Source organism: Diabrotica virgifera, chromosome 5, assembly GCF_917563875.1.
Source record: "Diabrotica virgifera virgifera chromosome 5, PGI_DIABVI_V3a".
Taxonomy (NCBI): domain Eukaryota; kingdom Metazoa; phylum Arthropoda; class Insecta; order Coleoptera; family Chrysomelidae; genus Diabrotica; species Diabrotica virgifera.
Genome location: NC_065447.1, coordinates 96,600,366 through 96,622,348, shown reverse-complemented (window position 1 = coordinate 96,622,348; position 21,983 = coordinate 96,600,366). Strand labels below are relative to the sequence as shown.

The 21,983-nt window shown below is 33.8% G+C and overlaps 1 protein-coding gene across 1 annotated transcript; it reads left to right on the top strand.

The window, feature by feature from the left end:
- The first annotated feature begins 18,771 nt into the window (after window positions 1-18,771).
- Window positions 18,772-21,591, top strand: LOC126885409 (uncharacterized). The gene is made up of 4 exons (XM_050651976.1): window positions 18,772-18,827; window positions 18,981-19,225; window positions 19,522-19,620; window positions 19,910-21,591. Exons 2-4 carry the CDS (start codon window positions 18,988-18,990, stop codon window positions 21,589-21,591), a joined length of 2,019 nt encoding a protein of 672 aa, XP_050507933.1. The 5' UTR covers window positions 18,772-18,827; window positions 18,981-18,987.
- Window positions 21,592-21,983: the final 392 nt, after the last annotated feature.

Sequence of the window (21,983 nt, the reverse complement as noted above, 5' to 3'; positions counted from 1 at the left end):
GATAAGGTTGTTTCTTATGATTACCCGGTATTGATCTGATACTCTTTGCTCCGATACTTGAATATCTGGGTACTCCCTGCAAAATTCGGTATACAGCTGTTGTCTGTAGCCGATCGTTTCTTGACCGAGGTTGGTCACCTTATAATAGGAGCGCAAAATGCTTTCGTTAATGGACACAGTCCATTTCATGCGCTGCCTCGGTCGTCCCGCTTGAGTGAGCGCCGGCTGATGTTCCAGCGCAGCACCTTCAGCGAGTGGAGCTCTTGCTGTTGTTTGGCTCGCTTGTGGTTGTTGTTGTTGTTGGGCTGTAGCTGTTTGTGTGACAGGGGCCCGCCTCCTCAACACCCTGCCACCGACGTCCCGCATGCTGTCACGTCCAGCGCCGGCTCCAGACGTGCCCTGGCGATCCCCAGGCAGCGATCCTAAACATAAACCATAATTCTCCATATTAATGGGTGTGCATTTTATACCTACTGCCAGGTGTCAGTTTTTGTTCCACGGCAAGTATCCCTGCTACTCTCTGGGTATTGGCGCTACGAATACCCAGAAAGTATCCCCCATTCGCAGGGGGCCGCGCCTGATAGAAGAACTGACAAAAAACTCCCACAGGAGTTTTTATTATTATTATTATTATTATTATTATTTAAATATATTGACGATTTATGTAATTTTAGTAAATTGGATTGTTACTGTTTTGTTTTTTGACTATTTATAAGCTTGGTCGATAAAATTGTAAAATTTTTCATGGCAATAAAGCATATTTCTATTCTATTCTATTCTATATATTATAGGCTATTGATTATGTTCAAAATAAGAGAGCTAAAAGGAACTACAACGTTAATGGGGTTTTATTATTTCACATGGTTAATAGACCTCTAAATATGAAAAACCGCGGAGTGCTACCATTTAAAGGGGTGCGTTTTTGAGAAAGGGGTTAATTAGTCCCTAGGCACAGGGTGCATTAGGGTGAGTTCTATGCACTTTTGGTACAAATAAGTCTACAGAAAATTTGTTCCAGATTAAATTTACTATCAAAATATCACCTTTAAAGTCAAAAATGTTTTTTTTACAAAAATATATTCAAAATAAGCAAAAAAAAAAACACGAAAGAAAGCCATTTTGTTGTTTGCCCCATAATTTTTTTCTAAGGGGATATAGGTATAAGCATTGCTTCACAGAAAAAAATTACCATACTTTCTCTTTAAAATGACGTTTGAAGCCTTTAGGATTTATAGTTTTCGAAATATAAGTTTTCAAAATTCGCCACTCACAGCGATTTTGGGCCATTTTCCTGGTTATTTCGCAAACATTGTTGTGTAACTTTTTTTACGCAGCTTTAGGTATATATGCGTTGGTATATTTATTAGGAATAAAATTCCATTTACTTTAAAACGGTCGATAGTGGAAGACTGTATGATTATTTTTAAGCAAGATAAGTTTCATACTTTTAATGATTTTTAATATATTTTACGATTATTTTTAAATTTCACATTATTCACAAACTTTTTGGCTATTATCTTTATAAAGAAAATATTAAGTATTAAATAGTAATTTATGATATAAGTGTTAAAAGTAAAATTTTAAGGCACGCATGTGAAAGTTTGCAGAATGAGCAAAGCGAATTCTGCAATTCACCTGAGTGCCTTAAAAATGTACTTTTTAACACGTATATCATACAATATTTTTTCGACACAAAATTGTACAATTTTTTTAATTTTCAATTGTAATTTTTTTATGTTACAAAAAGTACCTAATATTAATCTCGTTGCGCTATGTTTTGTCTTGAAACAACCACAAAATTATGGCTTAATTTTTATCATTTTCATTATGTAAATGTATTTAAAGTATGTAAATGATTCGAAAACGCACCACTGGAAAGAAATGGTTTAGACAATCCAGTATATCGAGATCGCCTTACGGATATCGCATTACAGCATATAGCGATAATAGTGTGATATATAATTTATTTTTCATAGGTCCAACATAACCCTTTCTCCTAACAGCCGAGATTCTTTCTATCTTTATTTAACCCATCTAGTTAAGCATGCAATGTTTTTCGGAACTAAATTATTCTCTTGGTTTGCAGTATATCATCTAAATAAAACGAAAAAGATTTAAATAAACAACCGTGAGAGTTTAGTATCTTGTGAAAAGGATTAAAAACACACTTTTAAAATTAGTGTCGCTCTCCGGTGCTCCTGACGTGATTAAACTAGAGCCCCTTTCTGAAGAAATACAAGTGACGAATGTAAGTTACACCATTATCTAAATTCGAAAAGATTTGATCGAAACCGTTACCTTTCCTCTTCACCAGAGTCCTCTCTTGAAAGGGGGCTGTGTAACATTTTTTTGTTTAGTTTTTATTTTTTTAGTCCGTTGACAAACGTCACATAAATCCAGTGGCGGCTCGTACCACTTTAAGAGGGTAGTGCCAGAACTCGGGCAGCCGCCAAAATTTTTAGTGACGAATTCACGGTATTGTCAAAAAAGGTATACTTACAACAAAAACTGAAAAAATATATGCGCGGATACTTTTATCTTATGTATCTTATGTTTATTGATCTGAGGTGCCAAGCAATTGTCCAACATTGATCAAAACAGTTCCGTAAATTAATTAATAATAAAAACCTCTTAACCTACCACCAGCATTTACTGCTGATAGTGCTTGAAGTTTGTTATTAAGATTTAGTCTCTATTTACCAATTTATAAAAATAATACTATTTCATTATTTACACACATGCACAAATTTTTGTAATGTCACTTTAAAGTTTACGACAATATGAAGTTCATTCTTCTATTTTTTGGTTGCAAAGTTTTCAATGCCTTTATTATTAAAATTATTAATACAATTTACAAAATGCTTTTCTTCAGATAGCATACCTAAAGCACTATGTTTTAACATCGAAAAACAGCGTTCTGCTTCAGATGTTGATATAGGAATGGTAACTAAAATACTTAAAAGTTTAATAGTTTCTTCAAATGTGCTTTTTAAGCCTTCCTTCTACAATAAAACCGATAGCGAAACAGCCCCACAGGTAGTACTTAATTCGTCTCGCCAATACAGTACCTACTTCTAATTCAGTTTTAAATCGAGTTTCGTTTGAAAATTAAAATTGTCTCCATGTTTCATTAAGAAATGATTCGAAGAACTGATGCTTATAAGCAGAAAACTTCTCCGACATAAATAAAATAGAAGCAACTAAACGTCCGGAGTAGACCTTTGAAAGATCTGGTACTTTGAATAATATGAACCTTTAGTCGTCTAAATCGGCGCTTAAATTGACCAGCTCCTTAAATATGCCTCTATTTTCTGAATTTTCTTTTTCTTCGTGACCTCTTAAAGCTAACTCAAAAGCTCCACAAAACCTTATACAATTTATGATTTGATTCAAGACATATCGATTCTTATCTACCTGTTCATTATGTTTAATTAGAGTATCACGATAAGCTGAATTTAATTGGGTTTTTATATTTAACTTACTAAGCATTGAAAAGCTAAAAACGTTATTCATGTGCACTTTAGATTTTTCATGGGCTTTCAATTTCTCCCATATATGTACAAGATCATCGGTTCCTTTGTTTGACCAAGTCTCGTCACCTCCAAACAAAACGCATACAAAACAGAAGAGTTTATTAGTTTGTTCGCAACCACACAACCAGCTATTTTTATCATAAATAATTTTATTAAACTTACGACAGCGAAGTTTTTGTCCATTTCCACTTTGTTTTTCAATTTTTAAATCGGGTAAAGGCCGACCGAGTTCTTTAATTTGTAGTTTTTTTCTAACGAAAAACCACCAAAAGAGTTTTTTAATATACTAATCTGATTCATTGTCAATAAATAAATTAAACGTAGAAAATAATCAAAATATTATTTTTATACCTACGACACCCACGATCACAACGCACTAACTAATAATTACAAATTAAAAAATATAGTAGAGTATAAACACAAATATACAATACAGTAGTAGACAATAAACACAATAGCGTCAAGCGAACGCGTAAAGAAACTAGAAATATGTAGATCTAAAACATTGTATCTTAAGATCCACTAACTTCCTTTTCGAGATTTCGAGCCTGGCACGGAGACTCCAATTTAAACGTATGTTAAAAGTGCAATACCGCTCTCTCTCTGTCACTTACACAGGATGCTCATACAATCTTTCTCTTTTCTCACGAGCCACTATGCCGTTCGGCACTGGGATTTTTATGATTTTCATCCTTTATCCGGTCAGCTGTGGGTGGGCAGAGTCGGTAGATTTGCATTGCGCTACACAGTTGCCAGATTTGATATAATTTATAAAAATAAAGAGAAATATTCACAAAAAAAATAAACAGGCATTAAAATGTTTTTAAGATAAAAAATATGTTTCTGCATAGTTAGCAAGGTAGTGCCATGGCTCTATGGCACTACCTCACGGGCCGCCACTGCATAAATCACTTCCCCATGCGTTATGGCATCGCTTTTTGTCTTGGAAACTTTCGAATCCATGTTAAAGCGTAACAAATCGCTAATGGTTACGATATCGACTTGTTTAAAAATGTTTTAACACTTTTGCACCACAGGAACTTGGTCCCGAGCATTGAAATTAGTCACACTGAACATTTCTAAACAGATTTTTAGTATACTTTTTTAAATTAATAAATTTAATTGTAGAATTTTTTTCCATATTTGACAATGCTCAGAAACAAGTAAAAAGTGAACCATGTTTGATATTTCTCAAAAACAATAGGAAGTCATAAGATTTCTTTTGGGATAGCTTGGTAGTTTTTAGGGAAAGAATGTACTTGCTGGTGGATGTCGAGACAGAAAACATCTAAAAGTGTGCTCTTTTCTCATTAGATTTCTTTAAGTGCACTCACTGCACTTATAGTATATCATAAAATTACAATAAAATATTAAATACTTCTTTACGAAATTATTAATAATTTATTCTTAAACTTTACAATGGTTTGTTTTGAAACCAGGTGGATTAAACTAAAAAGACAGATTCACAGCCAAGAAAGTCACTAGAAAAATCATCAAATACATGAATACTGTAAAATTTATTATATACAGGGTGTCCAAAAACTCTACCGACAAACGAAGACAGGAGATTCCTCAGGTAATTTTAAGACAATTTAACCAAATTCACCTATTAAGCGTGTAAGGCGTCTTGTAATTAGTTTTTCTTAAATACCTCCAGAACGCTTCCAGTTATAAAAACAAAAATTGGCAAGTATATTTATCTTCCAGATATAAATCGACTCCATCCATTGCGAATTTATATGTACTACCGGTGATAGGCGTCCCTTTTGGGCAGGGTAACGGTTATTTTATCGCATAATTTTTTTGTCTTTAAATTTTAAGCATTTTTCACTTTGGGTTATTAAACTGTCAGGTATGCTAGTACTAAAAGGTACTCTTGATTTAAGTTGGTAGGACACATTATTTCCTAGAAAAACCGAGTAAAAAATTTTTTGTCTCCTGAATTTGAAAAAAAAGTTGAAAAAAATTTAAAAAAAACGGTGTAACTCACCAATTTAAAGCAAGAGTAATTTTTACTACTAGAATACCTCATAATTAATAATCTAGTGTCAAAAATGCTTAAAAATTAAAGACAAAAAGTTATGACCGATATATAATTACAAAAACTACGCATGTGACCGATAACAGGAATTCGCAATCAATGAAATCGATTCATCTCTGGAATATAATTAAACGTACAAGTTTTCGTTTTTCTAAATATATTTTTTTAATTTTTTTTGAAATTTAAAAACCGAAAAATTTTCAAATTGATTTTTCGGGAAAACGGTATATTCTATCGACTTTAAACAAGACTACCTTTTAGTACAAGAATACCTCACAATTTAATAATCCAGAGTCAAAAATGTTAAAAAGTTAAAGACAAAAAAGTTATATGTTAAAGTAACCGTTGCCCTGCCCAAAACGGACGGCTATGACCTGTACTAAAAATTTGCAATAGATGAAATTGATTTATCTCTAGAAGATAAATACGCATACCAAGCATTCCGGAGGTATTTAAGAAAAACTAATTACCAGACGCCATCTTCAAATAATAGTTCTAGCTCCCTTAGGAAGCGTTTTCGGACTAAGTAAATTGGGTTAATTTGTATTAAAATTATCTGAGGAATCTCCTGTATTCGTTTGTAGGTAAAGTTTCTGGACACCCTGTAAAAGTTAATAGCATACTGCTTTTTTAAAAGTAGACTATAAATCTAAGAATTTAAGGAATAACGCAGAAAACACAAAAAATCGCCAATATAACTTAATTAACTATGAAATGACAGTAGTGTCAAAATTTCATAAATGCCATTAGTGTCAAAATTCATAACAGTGGAGTAAACTTGCCTGAGATTGGACCAATTACAAACAAGCATTAAGGCGCCGTAAATTTGAATTACTCCTCATGGTTTAAAAACAAACCATAATACAGTTTGATAGTACAATATACATTTAATAGTCCAAAATAACTCTTTTTCCTAACGCTCGAGATTCTTTCTATCTTGTTTTAATCCATTTAATTAAGCATGCAACGTTTTGCGGAAATAAATTATTCTCTTGGTTTGCTGTATATCATAAAACATCTAAATAATAAAACCGTAAAAATTTATTATCTGCTGAAAAGAAATAAAAACAAACTTTTAAAATTACTGTCGCTCTACAGCGCCCCTGACCTGATTAAACTAGAGCCCGCAGCTACGGGAATACAAGTGACAAATTAAAGTTACACCTTTACTGTCGCACCCTAAATTAGAATAATAAAAATGAATCTTAATAACCTTAGGCTTTGTTTGGAAACCGTTATCTTTCCTCTTGACCAGTTTCCTCCCTTGGAAGGGGGCTGTGTAACATTTTTTGATCGTTTACTTTTTTATTATTTTTATTCCTTCTACATACGATAGATACATCACTAGCCTATGCCTTGTGGAATTGCTTTTTATCATGGAAACTCTCGAATATATGTGAGAGCTTAATAAATCGCTTGTCGTTCATATATCAACTTGTATAGAGAAATTGTAACCTTCTTGTACCACGGGAGCTTAGTCTAGAGTATCGAAATTAGTCGCACTGTACGATTTTAAGTTAAGTTTTAGTACACTTTTTCTAAATTAGTAAATTTCAAAATCGAATAATTTTTCAATGTTTGACATTTCTCAGAACCAAGTAAAAAGTGAACCATATTTGATATTTCTCATAAACCAGAGGAACTCCTAAGATTTTCTTTGGGAGGGCTTGGTCATTATTGAGGGAAAGAATTTACTCGCTGTTGGGTGTCGAGACAGAAAACATCTAAAAATTGTTCTCGGGTTCTCATTAACTCTTTTACGTGCTCTAAGCACACATATAGTATAACATAAAAATTACCATTAAATATTAAGTATTACTAATAATATTAGATTATTGGTAATTATATTCTTAAACATTACTGATAGGTCTGATAGTAAATTTAAAATCAGTGTAATTTATAAGTGAAAATAATGTAATATATGTATAATTTACTTTTTATAGTCCAAAATAACTTTTTCATATAACGCTCGAGATTATTTCTATCTTGTTTTAATCCAACTAAATTATTCTCTTGGTTTGCAGTATATCATAAAACATCTAAATAAAAAAGTCGTGAGAATTTATTATCTGCTAAAAAGAATTAAAAACAAACTTTTAAAATTACTGTCGCTCTACAGCGCTCCTGACCTGATTAAACTAGAGCCCGCACCTGTAGGAATACAAGTGACGAATGTAAGTTACACCATTACTGTCGCTCCTAAATTAGATTAATGAAAATGAATGCTCAGAGGGCAACGCGCGAGGTAGCGGACTCTCGGATAAGGTAGCACTTCTGGTTATGCCGAGCGCCATATATTATGCCACTATCTCCCCACACGTTGGTAGACACTTCGCTAAATTGCACCACGCCAGTTTATGGGACTTCTGTTTAGCTTAAAAAAGAATATAGAGTAGGTGTAGGTATAATAGACTGTTAGAGATCTTTAAGATCTATCAGTAGTTAAGTAGGTAACTCTTAGTTATACCCTCATAATTAAGAGATTTATATGATTATGATTGAGTACTATATAAAATTTTTATTTTTTTACTACTACTATCTTTACTTTTTACCGTTTACAAATATTGGAAGATACAATTATTATTTTATAGACAAGGGCGAATCCCTTAAGAAAAAAATACATTTAGATTTTTGCAGAAAAATTGTGTAATAAATTCAGTAATAATAATTTAATAATCCTTTCTCTCAAATAGTTCGGGAAGAATAATAAAAAAACAAAACTCTTGGTAAAATGGTAAATGGTAAATTGTAATTGGTAAAATCTATAGTTTTTCTTCTTTCTTTGTTTATAACTTTAAAACGTTTCATAGCCCAGTAGTGTAATTGACCTTAGTAGTGTAATTTTCTATTTGTAGTGCAATTTGCTAAAAAATTTGGATTTAGTTTTTACTTACCCTCCACTTCAAAGTTGGAATTGTGCCGTTGGTTGGTTTTGCTTTGGCGTGAAATTAAAACTCGTATAGAAATTGCAAGAGGAGCATTTATGAAACTTAGATATATTCTGACCAACTCTCAGCTGAACTTACAACTAAGAATCAAGTTCCTAAAATGTTATGTGTATCCTGTATTACTATATGGATTTGAAACCTGGATCATGAAGGTTAACATGATGAACAAATTAGAAGCCTTTGAGATGTGGTCGTATCGTAGAATGCTCAGAATATCTTGCGCTCAACGCATTTCAAACAGAGAAGTCTTAAACAGAGTAGCTCAAGGCGAAGGTGACTTAATGAAGATGATAAAAAAGAGAAAACTTGAATATCTGGGGCATATAATGAGAGGTAGCAGATACAGGATACTGCAGTTAATACTCAATGGAAAGATCGACGGAAAAAGAGGAATTGGTCGAAAGAAATATTCATGGCCCCGAAACCTTCGTCAATGGACTGGCTTATCAGCAGATCCATTGTTACATGCCGCACAATATCGAGAACGATATCGGCAAATTGTAACGGAAGCTACCCACGCCTAAAAATTTGGGCACGGTACTTAAAGAAGAAGAACATAGATTATTTGCTTTTACATTATAGTAATAAAGGGTTTGCCAGTAGACCATTTGCCCAGAGCTCCAGTCACCTAAACCCGGGGCCTGGAATGGGGTATAGTCCTTCGAACACGTTCTAGTGTTCTAGTGTTCTAGAAACTCTGAAAAGTTTCTCTTCTTGATTGTCGTCTATCAGGAAATTGCTGATGATAAATTCTTATTGCTTATCTCGAATTTTTGTTATACTCTTCTATTACAAACACCATATTAATCAGTTCCTCATCAGAAAAATTCATATTAGTAATGGTAACAAAGCATCTGAACTATAAAAACAGTATACTGTCATAAGTTTAAGCAAATTTAGTGTCATATCTAACTAGGCAGGATATATCTATATTATATATTTTTATTCACATTTTACTCACCAACAATCTTAACTACGTAAGTATTTGATACCTCATAAAATACTAATAACTAAGAACTTAAGTATCACTCTAGATTAATAATAAAAAAAACGTAGATTTTTGTCGCCCTGGCGATACAGCGGTGGCTCTGTATATTATGAAAATATTTTTAATTTATGGTCCTATATATACCGCAACTTTTACCTAAATAACTGTTTTTCACATCTCTTACGACAAACGAGTAATTGAACTTCCCCATACTAATGCCTCACCCTGTATATTATGCCACTATCTCTCCACACATTGGTAGAAACTTCGATAAATTGCACCATGCTAGTTTATGGGAATTTTGCTTAGGTTAAAAAAGAATATAGTATGTATAGGTAGACTGTTAGAGATTGTCAAGGTCTATCAACATTTAAGTAATAGCGATGGCGGTTTTTGACAAAACACCGGCTTTCGGTTATACCGTTTTTTTTTGCTTATGGTTTAACCTGACGGTTATAACCGGCCAAAAAACCGGTTTTTGGAAAAACCGGTTTTTGGTTTTTTTAATCCAATAGGTTACAATGTTACATTTACAATGCACTTTAGTTTTCGATACTCCACTCGACCCGATACTTGATTTAAATATGATCAAAATTAGTACTATCGAAAGAACATCAATATCAATATAAATAAAACACAATTTTTAATAAAACCATTTTATTCTATTAATTATTATATTTGTTTGTTATTTTATTATTATTATTATATATTTATTGATTACTATTAAATATAATATGGCGGACGATTAATATACATAATATTGCAATAATATACAATTTAAACCAACCATTTCAATTTATAAAAAATTTCCCAGACTCTTTCAAATGGGATTTAAAAAAATAATATCAACATAAATATTTTACTTAAAAATAAATTGGATAATGCAATTTATCTTTTATTTTTACTACCATCAAAAAAAATTTATCATGTATTTCTTTTAACACGTTTGTATTTTTGTATAATAGGTACATTTTAACTCATTTAATACTTCCTGTATGGGTGTATTATTTGAAAACGTAGGGAAATCCTTGGAGATTCGTATTCGTAATCGGTAATTCGATATTCATAGTCAAAGCATTATTTTTGGTAATCAGAAAAAGTCATTCACCCACTTTCAATGTCGAGAGACAAGTGTGAAAAATAGATGATGTTGGCGTCTACTTTAACCAGATCACTTCTTATGTAAATATTATGATTAAAAATATCTTTTCAACAAAATATTATAATAAAACTTAATTGTTTCTGGATGATGCGAGTTTGCACTGGCGATACAGGGGTGGCTCTGTATAGACGAGGGCATTTAGCACAAAATAAATAAATTTTTAAATACAGCACCTAGAGATTTGCAGTTTTTTGCAATATGTTCAGGATGACGTCAGGAAAAAGTCTACTATTCAAAAATGGGTGGAAATGCATAATTGCACTGTAAAGTGCATAAAATTCATCCAAGATTCCATAAATATAAAAATAAAGTCAAAATCAGTATATATAATAAGGAACACAATTTATTATTTGGTGGGCTTTGGGGTCGTTGAAGACGATTACGCAATCAGAACTGACCCCCGGACCACCTGGTGCCCAAGGTCAGTGTAGGAGACGTCATCTTTTGGAGTTTCGATGGTTCTCGGCATTAAATCGATGCAAACGGATAACTCGCGAGTTTTAGGGGTCACTAAGTACTAATATGGCATCAGAATTGACCTCCGGAGTACCTGGTGCCCACGGTCGCTACTAGGGCACGTCATCTTCTGGGGTTTCGAAGTTTTTTGGCATTTAATTGATGCAAATGGATTAGTGGAGGGTTTTTGAGGTCGCTAAACACGAATATGCCATTAGAATTGACCTCCAGAGTATCTGGTGACATGGTCGCTACGAAGGCACGTAATCTTCTGGGGTTTCGAGGGTTTTCGGCATTTAATTGATGCAAATGGATTACTGGAAGGATTTTACGGTCGCTAAACACAAATATGCCATCAGAACCGTCCACATATTCACCTGGGGCCCAAAGTTACTGCAAGGGACGTCCTCTTCGAGAGTTTTGAGGTATTTTGGCATTAAATTGATAAAAACGGTTTACTCGGCGGTTTTTGAGGTGTTAGACACGAATATGCCATCAGAACGGACCACCTGATCACCTGGTGCCCAAGGTCAATGCAGGGGACGTCATCTTCTGGAGTTTCGAGTAATTTTGTTATTATATTGATGCAAACGGATTACTTACGGGTTTTTGGGGTCGCCAAACACGAATATGCCATCACAACAAACCCCTGTGCATCTGGTGCCCAAGGTCACCACAAGGGACATCATCTTCTGAAGTTTTAAGGAATTTTGGCATTAAATTGTTGATGAAAATAAATTACTCGGCGGTTTTTGAAGTCGGCAAACTTTAACATGTCATCAAATCAGACCATCGTAGAACCTGGTGCCCAAGGCCACTGCACGGGCGTCATCCGCTTGGCGAGGTTTTCGGTACTATATTGATGCAAATAGATTACTTACAGGTTTTGGTGAATGCTGAACACGAATACCCCATCAGAACAAACACCGGAGGACCTGATGCCTAAGGCACGTCATCTTTTGGAGTTTCGAAAGTTTTAGGTATTCAATTGGTGCAAACAGATTACTCACAGGTTTTTGGGGTTGCTAATAATAAATACGCCATCAGAAGAGACACCTGAACACCTGGGCCTAAGGCACGTTATCCTCTGGAGTTTTGAGGGTTTTTGGCATTAAATAGACTCAAACGGATTACTCATGGGTTTTTGGGTTGGTGAAGACCAATACGCCGTCAGAACAAACACCGGATCACCTGGTGCCAAAGGTATATCATCTTATGGAGTTTAGAAAAATTTTGGTACTAAATTCATGTAAACGAATTGCTCATTGGTTTTTGGGTTTTCGGAATACGAACTCTACTATGTTGATCTATTTATTTTCTTAATATGAGTTTTATTATGCGTTGACGTCATTAGTGATTATGAAACCTCTATACTCTGAGTATAGAAATTTTTGAAGAAAAGAATGATGAAATATGGGGGAAAATAAATGAGAAGAGATTTAAGACAAAAAGAAGAGGGGCTTAGCTCAGAAGGACAAATTAAATGGGCAGAGAGACACTAAATCTCAAGTGGGTATTCGGGCTTCTATACACCGAATATTGGCTTTAGATATATAAAAAAAAGATTTGATAATGAAATGACAGTAGCTAGGAAGAAAATGAGACCTGTTAATACAAAAACTTAATAAAACTAGGTAAGACCACTGGAGATAGATCAAGATAAAGGGGACGATAAAGAGAGAAGAAAATGGGCGCCAACTCGGACAGCTCAACTTCCGGGACACAGTATTTGAAAGCTCAGTCTTACTTAACTGTAGCGAAAAAAAAAACTACGTTTTGGGTACAGAATTTGAACAGCTCGAGATTTTTGAAGCAACGAACGACAGGAACTAAAAGACACTGGTTACGACCACCTGAAATACAAAAAATACTAAATACTAACCTTGTCTTGCTATGTTATACACTGGTAATACAGACAAATAAAACACCAACCTTTCTTATAACAAATATATTAACAATAAATATGTTATATATATTACAAGTTACATATAACTCTCTAAACACAATAACAGTGGTAGTGGTGGTGTAACGGTCAAACATGACCCAAAAAGCCACTAATTTGAAATTAACCACTACACACTGCGCTAAGTAAAGGTATTAATAGAAAATCCAAAGCAAAAGTCCGTTGGAATAGTAAAAAGGTCTATATAAATGAGTTGGTCAGTGACTCTTTATATATTATAAAAAAAACCCACTAGACGTATTCCCTATTTAAAATCCGCGACAAAATTTTACAACCCAATTCCCTATTAAATTTTAAGATACAATTATTTATGATTATTAACCAAGACCTGATTTTATTTATTTGAACTAACTACTACTTATACTGAATCAAAGAGAAAAAAAAAACAACGACTTAAAACCCTATCTATCACGAAAATATATGTACTTTTCCTGATCGTATGCATACGAAAAGTTTACACTGTAGCAAATATATCTTACCCAAAAGTAAATAATTAAAAAGTAAATAAACTTAGCTTTTACACAACAGCCGGTTAAAAGTAGGGTTGCAAGTCCATAGAGATGAATTCTTTTGGCACGATAACGCTGGTTGGCTGCTGTGGTGAGTAAGTCCTACTGTAAGGTCCTGGGTGAAGATGCTGGTTGTAGTAAAATCAGGTATGGTGTATTATTCAACAAAAACAGCCCACTCTAGGGACAAACCATCACAGAGTGGATAGCAATCTAACTGGTACATAATTAACGTGATAGAGTCACGTTACGTGACTAAATAACTACGGTGACGGTAAGTGACGGAATCTAAAAGAAATTTTATCAATTTAATTACATTATTTATAACACTATGTGTAGACAGCACAGGGTCACTGTACTGGAAACCAAAACAAAAAAACTCAGGTTAGGTATACATATGTCATGTCAAAATTTCTGAATCTACTTTCAAGGTAACATGACAGAGACTCGCGCAGTAGATGGACGTGTCAAAAGGCTGTATAACATTTGTAAAATTTTCCATAAATTACAGAAAAGAACTTAAGTAAAAAGCCTACGATAAGATATAAAATATATTAGAATTTAGGTTTAACACTATAAAAACTCGACCTTGTACGTTCTTTGCAAATATTTAAAGGATAATATAAGCTATAATATGGAATTTAAATTATTTCTTAATCAAAATTAATAACAACAGATAAAGAACAGAATCTCTAGGATGGTGTATTGGATTTTATGACGACGAAATAATGAGAAACATATCAATATACTTACTTGAGCAAGCAACATATCGGCGGTATTATAACCTTTTTTCTTTCCTGTAAATAAGTCTCCAGATATAACTACTGATTTATTATTATTAGCACGTGTTATTGGCTGATGTTCGAGGCCTTTTAGTTAGATTTTTCCCAATTTTGCTCAAACTCCGTCACCTAAATAATGACGATGTGTTGCCTATTTGCGAGCTCGTGACCAACTAAACTATAAATCGACAAAAATCGATTTTGTTCCTATTGGCGCGCATTTGCAGCGAATTGGATCGGCACGGGCGTCAACCAAGGATTTTCTAGAGGGGTATTTTTTAATCCAATTTTAATTAAATTAGTTTAATCAGTAGCGTGATCGCTACAATTACCGTAATCACAAGATACTCTAGAATTCCTCATGTAAGACATATTCGTGATCAACAACCCCAAAACCAAAAAGTAATCCATTTTTCATCAGTTTAGTACCGAAAATTCTCTAAACTCTAAAAGATAACATGCTTTAGGCAGCAGGTGCTTCGGTGTCTGTTCTGATGGCGTTTTTGTGTTCAGATACCTCAGGAACCCATGAGTAATCCGTTTTTATCACTTTAATACCGAAAACACTCGAAACTCCAGAAGATGACGAAAAACTCAAGAGTAATCCGTTTGCACTAATTTGGTACCGAAAACTATCGAAACTACAGAAGATAACGTATCTTAGGCACCAGGTGCCCCGGTGTCTGTTCTGATGGCATATTTATGTTCAGAAACCCCAAAAACCCATGTTAATCGATTTGCATCAATTACCGAAAAATACCAAAAACCCTCGAAACTGATGGCGTATTCGCGTTCAGCAACCGCAAAAACCTATGAGTAATCCATTTGCATCAATTTAGTAACGAAGACTCTCGAAGCTCCAGAAGATGACGCCCCTAGCAAAAGCCTTGCGCACCAGGTTCTCCGGGATTCGGTTCTAATGGCATATTTGTATTTAGCGACCTCAAGAAACCCTCACTAATCCATTTGCATCAATTTAGTGCCGAAATTTCTCGATACTCCAGAAGATGACGTGACTTGCAGTGACCCGGGGCACCAGGTGCTCTGTGGGTCTGTTCTAATGGCCTATTCGTGTTTAGCGACCTCAAAACCCCCCGAGTAATCCATTTGCATCCATTTTATGCCGAAAATACTCGAAACTCCAGAAGATGACGTGCCCTACTAGGAATCCTGGTCACCAGATATTCCGGAGTTCAATTCTGATATCGCATTTGTGTTTAGCAACTCCAAACGCACGTAAGTACTTCGTTTGCATCAATTTAATACCGAAAGCCCTCGAAACTCCTGAATATGACGCCCCTTAGAGTAACCTTGTGCACCAGGTAATCGAGAGGTCTGTTCTAATGGCATATTCGTGTTAAACGGCTCAAAAACCCCCGAGTAATCCATTTTTATCAATTTAATGCCGAAATCTCTCAAACTCCAGAAGAGGACGCCCCTTGCAATGAGCTTGGGCTCCAGGTGCACCAAGAGTCGGTGTTGATAGCATTTTCGTGTTTAGCGACCTCAAAAACCCGTAAGTAATCCGTTTTCAACAATTTGATACCGAAAGCCCTCGAGATTCCTGAGGATGACGTCGCTTACAGTGGCCTTGGGCACCAGGTGATCCTAAGGTCTGTCTTGATGGCATCTTCGTGTTTAACCACCTCAAAAATACCCCCGATTAGTCAAGTTACATCAATTTAGTGCCGAAATCCCTCGAAACTCCAGAAGATGACGTGCCTTAGTAGCAATCCTGGGCATCAGGTACTCCGTAGGTCAATTCTGATATAATATACGTATTTAGCGACCCCTAAAACACGTGAGTAATCCGTTTGCATCGATTTAACGCCAAAAACCATCGAAACTCCAGAAGATGACATCTCTTGTCGTGACCTTGGGCACCAGGTGATTCGAGAATCAGTTCTGATGGCGTAATCGCATTCAGTGACTCCAAAAACCCACCAAATATTAAATTTTGTTCCTTAGTATACTGATTTTGACTTTATTTTTATACTTATACATTCTTGGATGCATTTTATGCACTTTGCAGTGCAATTATGCATTTCCATCCATTTTTGAATAGTGGACTTTTCTCCTGACGTCATCCTGAACATAATGAAAAAAACTGCAAGTCTCTAGGTGCTGTATTTAAAAATTTATTTATTCGGGTGTTTTTAGTCCTAAATGCCCTGGTCTTGTATATATGAAAATATTTTTAATTTATGGTCTTATCTCTACCGCAACTTTTATCTAAATAACTGTTTTTCATATCTCTAACGACAAACGAGTAATTGAACTTCCCCATACTAATGCCTCACCCTGTATATTATGCCACTATCTCTTCACACATTGGTAGAAACTTCGGTAAATGACTCAATGCTAGTTTATGGGACTTTTTCTTAGGTTAAAAAGGAATAGAGTATGTATAGGTAGACTGTTAGAGATCGTCAAGGTCTATCAACATTTAAGTAATAGGGATGACGGTTTTTGAAAAAACACCGGTTTTCGGTTATACCGGTTTTTTTGCTTACGGTTTAACCTGGTGGTTATAACGAGCCAAAAAAAAACGGATTTTCCAAAAATCGGTTTTTGGTTTTTTTAATCCAATAGGTTACAATGTTACATTTACAATGCACTTTAGTTTTCTATACTCAACTCGACTCGATACTCAATATCAATATGATCAAAATTAGTACTATCGAAAGAACATCAATATCAATATAAATAAAACACAATTTTTAATAAAACCATTTTATTCTATTAATTATTATATTTATTTATTATTTTATTATTATTATATATTTATTGATTACTATTAAATATAATATAGCGTAAGAATAATATATACATATTGCAATAATATACAATTAAACCCAATCATTTCAATTTATAAAAAATTTCCCAGACTCTTTCAAATGGGATAAAAAAATAATATCAACATAAATATTTTACTTAAAAATAAATTGGATAATGCAATTTATCTTTTATTTTTACTATCATCAAAAAAAAATTATCATGTATTTCTTTTAACACGTGTGTATATTTGTATAATAGGTACATTTTAACTCATTTAATACTTCCTGTATGGGTCTATCGTTTTGAAAACCTAGGGAAATCCTTGGAGATTCGTAATCGGTAATTCGATATTCATAGTCAGAACATTATTTTTGGTAATCAGAAAAAGTCGTTCACCCACTGTCACTGTCAAGAGTCAATTGTGAAAAATAGATGATGTTGGCGTCTACTTCAACCAGATCACTTCTTATGTAAATATTATGATTACAAATACCTTTTCAACGAAACATTATAATAAAACTTATGTGTTTCTGGCTGATGTGAGTTTGCACTTTCAGGTTGCCTCTGTATTTATAAAATAAAATTTGAATTAAGGTTTGGTTTGGAATAATTACTTGAGAATAATAATTATGATTGGGATCCAAAATAATACCTAGCTTATTCCTAATCAGCTTAATAACCTAATAACCAATTTTTACTTTAAAAAGAAAAAACCGGTTATAACCGGGACAAAAAACAACCGGTAAAACCGGTTATTGCGAAGTAAAAAACCGGTTTTAGGTCAAAACCGGAAGGTTCTTCCATCCCTATTAAGTAATTCTTACTTAGATCTGCATAATTAAGAGACTTATATCGACGGTGGAAAAGCAAAACACTTTAAGCGACATTTTGGTCAAAAATGACATTTATATATCACTGAAATCAGCATTTTTTTCTGCGTCGATTGGTAATAGTTTCATCACTCTGTGAGGACTTTGATGTCGCTTAAAGTATTGCAGTTTTGTGAATCATTTTTTATCACCGATAATTGTACCGACACAAAATTTTGTCAATTTCCGTATAGGTTGCTCTTAAGTTAACACCCGTTTGATATATTTGGCATTCCAATTGTTTAAGCTTTTCCTTTTTAGCTAGCGAGAGGTGGTGAAATTGTTTTTCCTTACCCTGAAATATGTTACTAATAATACTTAAAGTGTTTTTCTGTGTTCATACTAGTTAGTGGTAGGTGACTTAAATTATTTTTCCTATCTAACATGTATTGCAGATCGCGTATTTAATGTGTTTTCCTCATATTTTCAGAATGGGTTGAATGGCGTTCAATTTGTTTTGCAAGATGTCTAATAAAATACGAAGTGTCGCTTAATGTAACGTATAAAAAATTATCACAAATGTTTTTAAATTAACCGACAGCATTACAATTTTTATAAATGGCGCCTAAATTGTTTTGACTTCAATTGTAAATGATGTTTAGTGCCGTTTAAGATATACATTTTTCTGATTATTTAATTAACGTGTCGCTTAAAGTAACGTTTTTTTAACGAATTTTTTGCAAGTGGCGAAGTTATAAATAGAAGTACCAATCAAAGGTCGCTTCAGTCAGTGATCAGCCGTTACGGGGAGAGATCACGTTTGTTGAGACTTGTCGATAAGGTTGATAGTAGAACCGAGTAAGTAAATTATTACCTTTTGTTTATTAATTATTTTAAAAGTATCCGATTTATTATTAGTCTATGGTATTATTTTAAATATAAAATAGTTGTTTATCTATTAAATTTGTCATACTTATTCATTAACTGCCTAATTCAAAAACTTTTTTACAGTTACGTGATGATGGACCGTAGGAAGTTTTATAAAAAAGTAATATCCGAATTCTCTCAGGTACGGGCTAAACGTAAATTATCCTTCGAAGACGAAATAGCATCAAACCCTACACAGGAACAACAATCGTCGGAATTAACTTCATTATTGGATAATAATCAACCCTTGACAAGCATTGAAAATATGGGTGATCATGTTTCATCTTCTAGAATATTTTATAAAAATCATCAGTCAATAAGTAAATCAGGTATGTATTATATTTAATAATTATTTATTCACTATATTTACCATTGTATGATTTTCACTCCATTTTCGCCTATGTCGTCATCTGCCTTTATAAGGATAAAAGCGGCTTTTGTTTCCAATAAACGCATTGGTGGGATTGAAACGTAGGCTACTACCTGTTATATTTAAAGTAAATGACGAGTGTTTACTGTTTGGACTAAATTTTTCTTGAGATATGTTATGAACACAAAGCTTGTCTCTACACAAGTACTAATGGATACAATAGTTTGAGAAATAAATTGTAGTAATTTATTTCAGAAATACACAAAAACACCGATGTCCCACAAATAGAATGTTTGCAAAACAATAATACCGATGGCCATAATACTGAGACTCCACCAACCTTGGAAGGAATAGGTTCGTATTGGAATTTGTTATTTTCAATAATATTAATTTGCAATATTCAGCTAGTTGATAAAAGATAGATGATGATTTGAGTTTTAAATATCATTTTAGAAAAGGGTAGACGATACACTATAGCAAACATTATCATTACACGGCTCTGAAATGCTCAACTTGCGAACGTTTTGGGTGCTTCATTTGTATGTACATTCATGATAATTTATTATCAGTCTTTCTATTATTCATTCTTGTTATATTAGCCCTATTATGAAATATAAATAAAATATCATCTCTTTTATTTCAGTTGACACTGTTGCAGAGTTTCAACGGACTATTGATAGCAATGTAATTGATAGCAATGTAATAACGAACACAATGGAAAATTTAGTCGCCAAAGATGCTGCTTCTGATCCTATTAATATTAAGCAAAATACAAAACGATCCAAACGACCCAGACTTAACAAAAATACATATTGTGAATTTATCTCCGATAATGAAGACCCGTTTTTTACTGATGGTTCTAGTTCGTGGAGTGATACAGGTAACACGTCTTCAGATACATCTACCCATAATAAGAGGCCTAAGAAAAAGATAGTCAAAAAAACACAGAAGGTAAGTAAGGAGTTAGCCAGTAAAACAGATGATATTGACATAGTTGGCGAAAAAGGTAAAAGAACAAAACGAATAAATTATAGAAAGAATAGAAAGGATCTTAAAAATAGAGGTCAAGAGTATACCCGAGCAGATGGAATAATACGTTCTAAAAGAGAAATTAAACCTAATCCTTGTATCGGGAAAAAATGCGGCAATGGCTGCCAGAATGTAACCGAAGAACGAAGATTATCATTGTTTCATCATTTTTGGAGTTTGAGTAGTGCTAGACAACGCGATTGGATTGTAAATATGAGCCGACGAAATTCAATCAAGAGAAAACGTTCAAAAGATAGTGGGAAACGTTCTTTTTCGTACGAATATTACATTAATGATAACGAAGATAGACGAAGAGTCTGCCAGCAGTTTCTACTTAACACCCTAGATATTACACAAACTTATGTACATTATACACTAACAAATTCCATTGAGGGATCTGCAAAAGATGATCTAAGAGGTAAAATTATACCTGCTAATAAAACTAAGGAAACTACACGACAAAGCGTTATAAACTTCATCAAGAAGTTGCCAGCACTGCCCTCTCACTACTGTCGAAAGGATACTACTAAACTTTACTTACCAGTAGAATTTAGGAACCAAAAAAATTTGTACCGTATTTACAAAGGCGAGAAAACCTCCGAGGGAATAGACTATGTCAGTGAAAAAATTTTTTTAAACATATTTAATACTGAATTTAATATAGGCTTTCATATTCCTAAGAAAGATAAATGTCTCAAATGTATTAAATTTGATGCAGCAAACACTGAAGAGAGCAAAGCAGAAAAGGAAGACCACCTTATGGAAAAGAAAGCTAGCAAGGAAAGGTACAGTTTTCATCGTGAAATGAGTCAGAAACGCACAGATTTAATTTGTACATCTTTTGATCTTCAAAAGGTATTGAACACTCCCCATGGCGAAAGCATGTTACTCTATTATTCAAGGAAATATGCCGTATACAACTTATATTTTTATGAAAATGGCAGCAGAGAAGGCTTTTGTTACATCTGGGGAGAAACTGAAGGAAAACGAGGGAGCAATGAAATTGCTTCTATTATCCAGAAATACATAGATCTAGTGGATGCACGCATCTCAGTGAAACACCTCATACTGAATTCCGATTCATGTCCCGGACAGAATAAGAATAGGATCATTTTGTCAGCCATTCATAATGCGCTTAAAAACTGTGAAAATATTGTAAGCATCCAAATGAACTACTTGCTCCCGGGACATACAGAGATGTCTGTTGATTCTATGCACTCTGTTATAGAAGGCGCTGTAAAAAAATACTATTGTATGGGCCCCTTCGCAATGGGCTACAGTTTGTCAGTTAGCTAGAAAAGAACCAAAGCCTTATAACGTCAGTTATTTGGATCATACAGATTTCAAAGGTTATGGAACCTTTGCTGACAAATATTTTCGCGGTAATTTAACTGGAAAGATAAGCAAGATCAGAGTTGCTACTTCTAAAAAGTCTAAAATCAATCAGATGTCAGTCAAATATAGCATGAGATCCGATGAAGAAGAAGAAATTATTCCTATCATCATTTGAGGAATAAATTCAAAGGTCGTGGACCAATTGTACAAAACACCTTTGCCCATAACTAAAACAAAATATAACGATTTAAAAAAATTTTGTGATGATCAGGTGATCCCCAAATTGTTCCAAAAGGAATATATAAATTTACCTTCAGTTACAGGAATTGATACCCTCGCAGAAACGGACATAG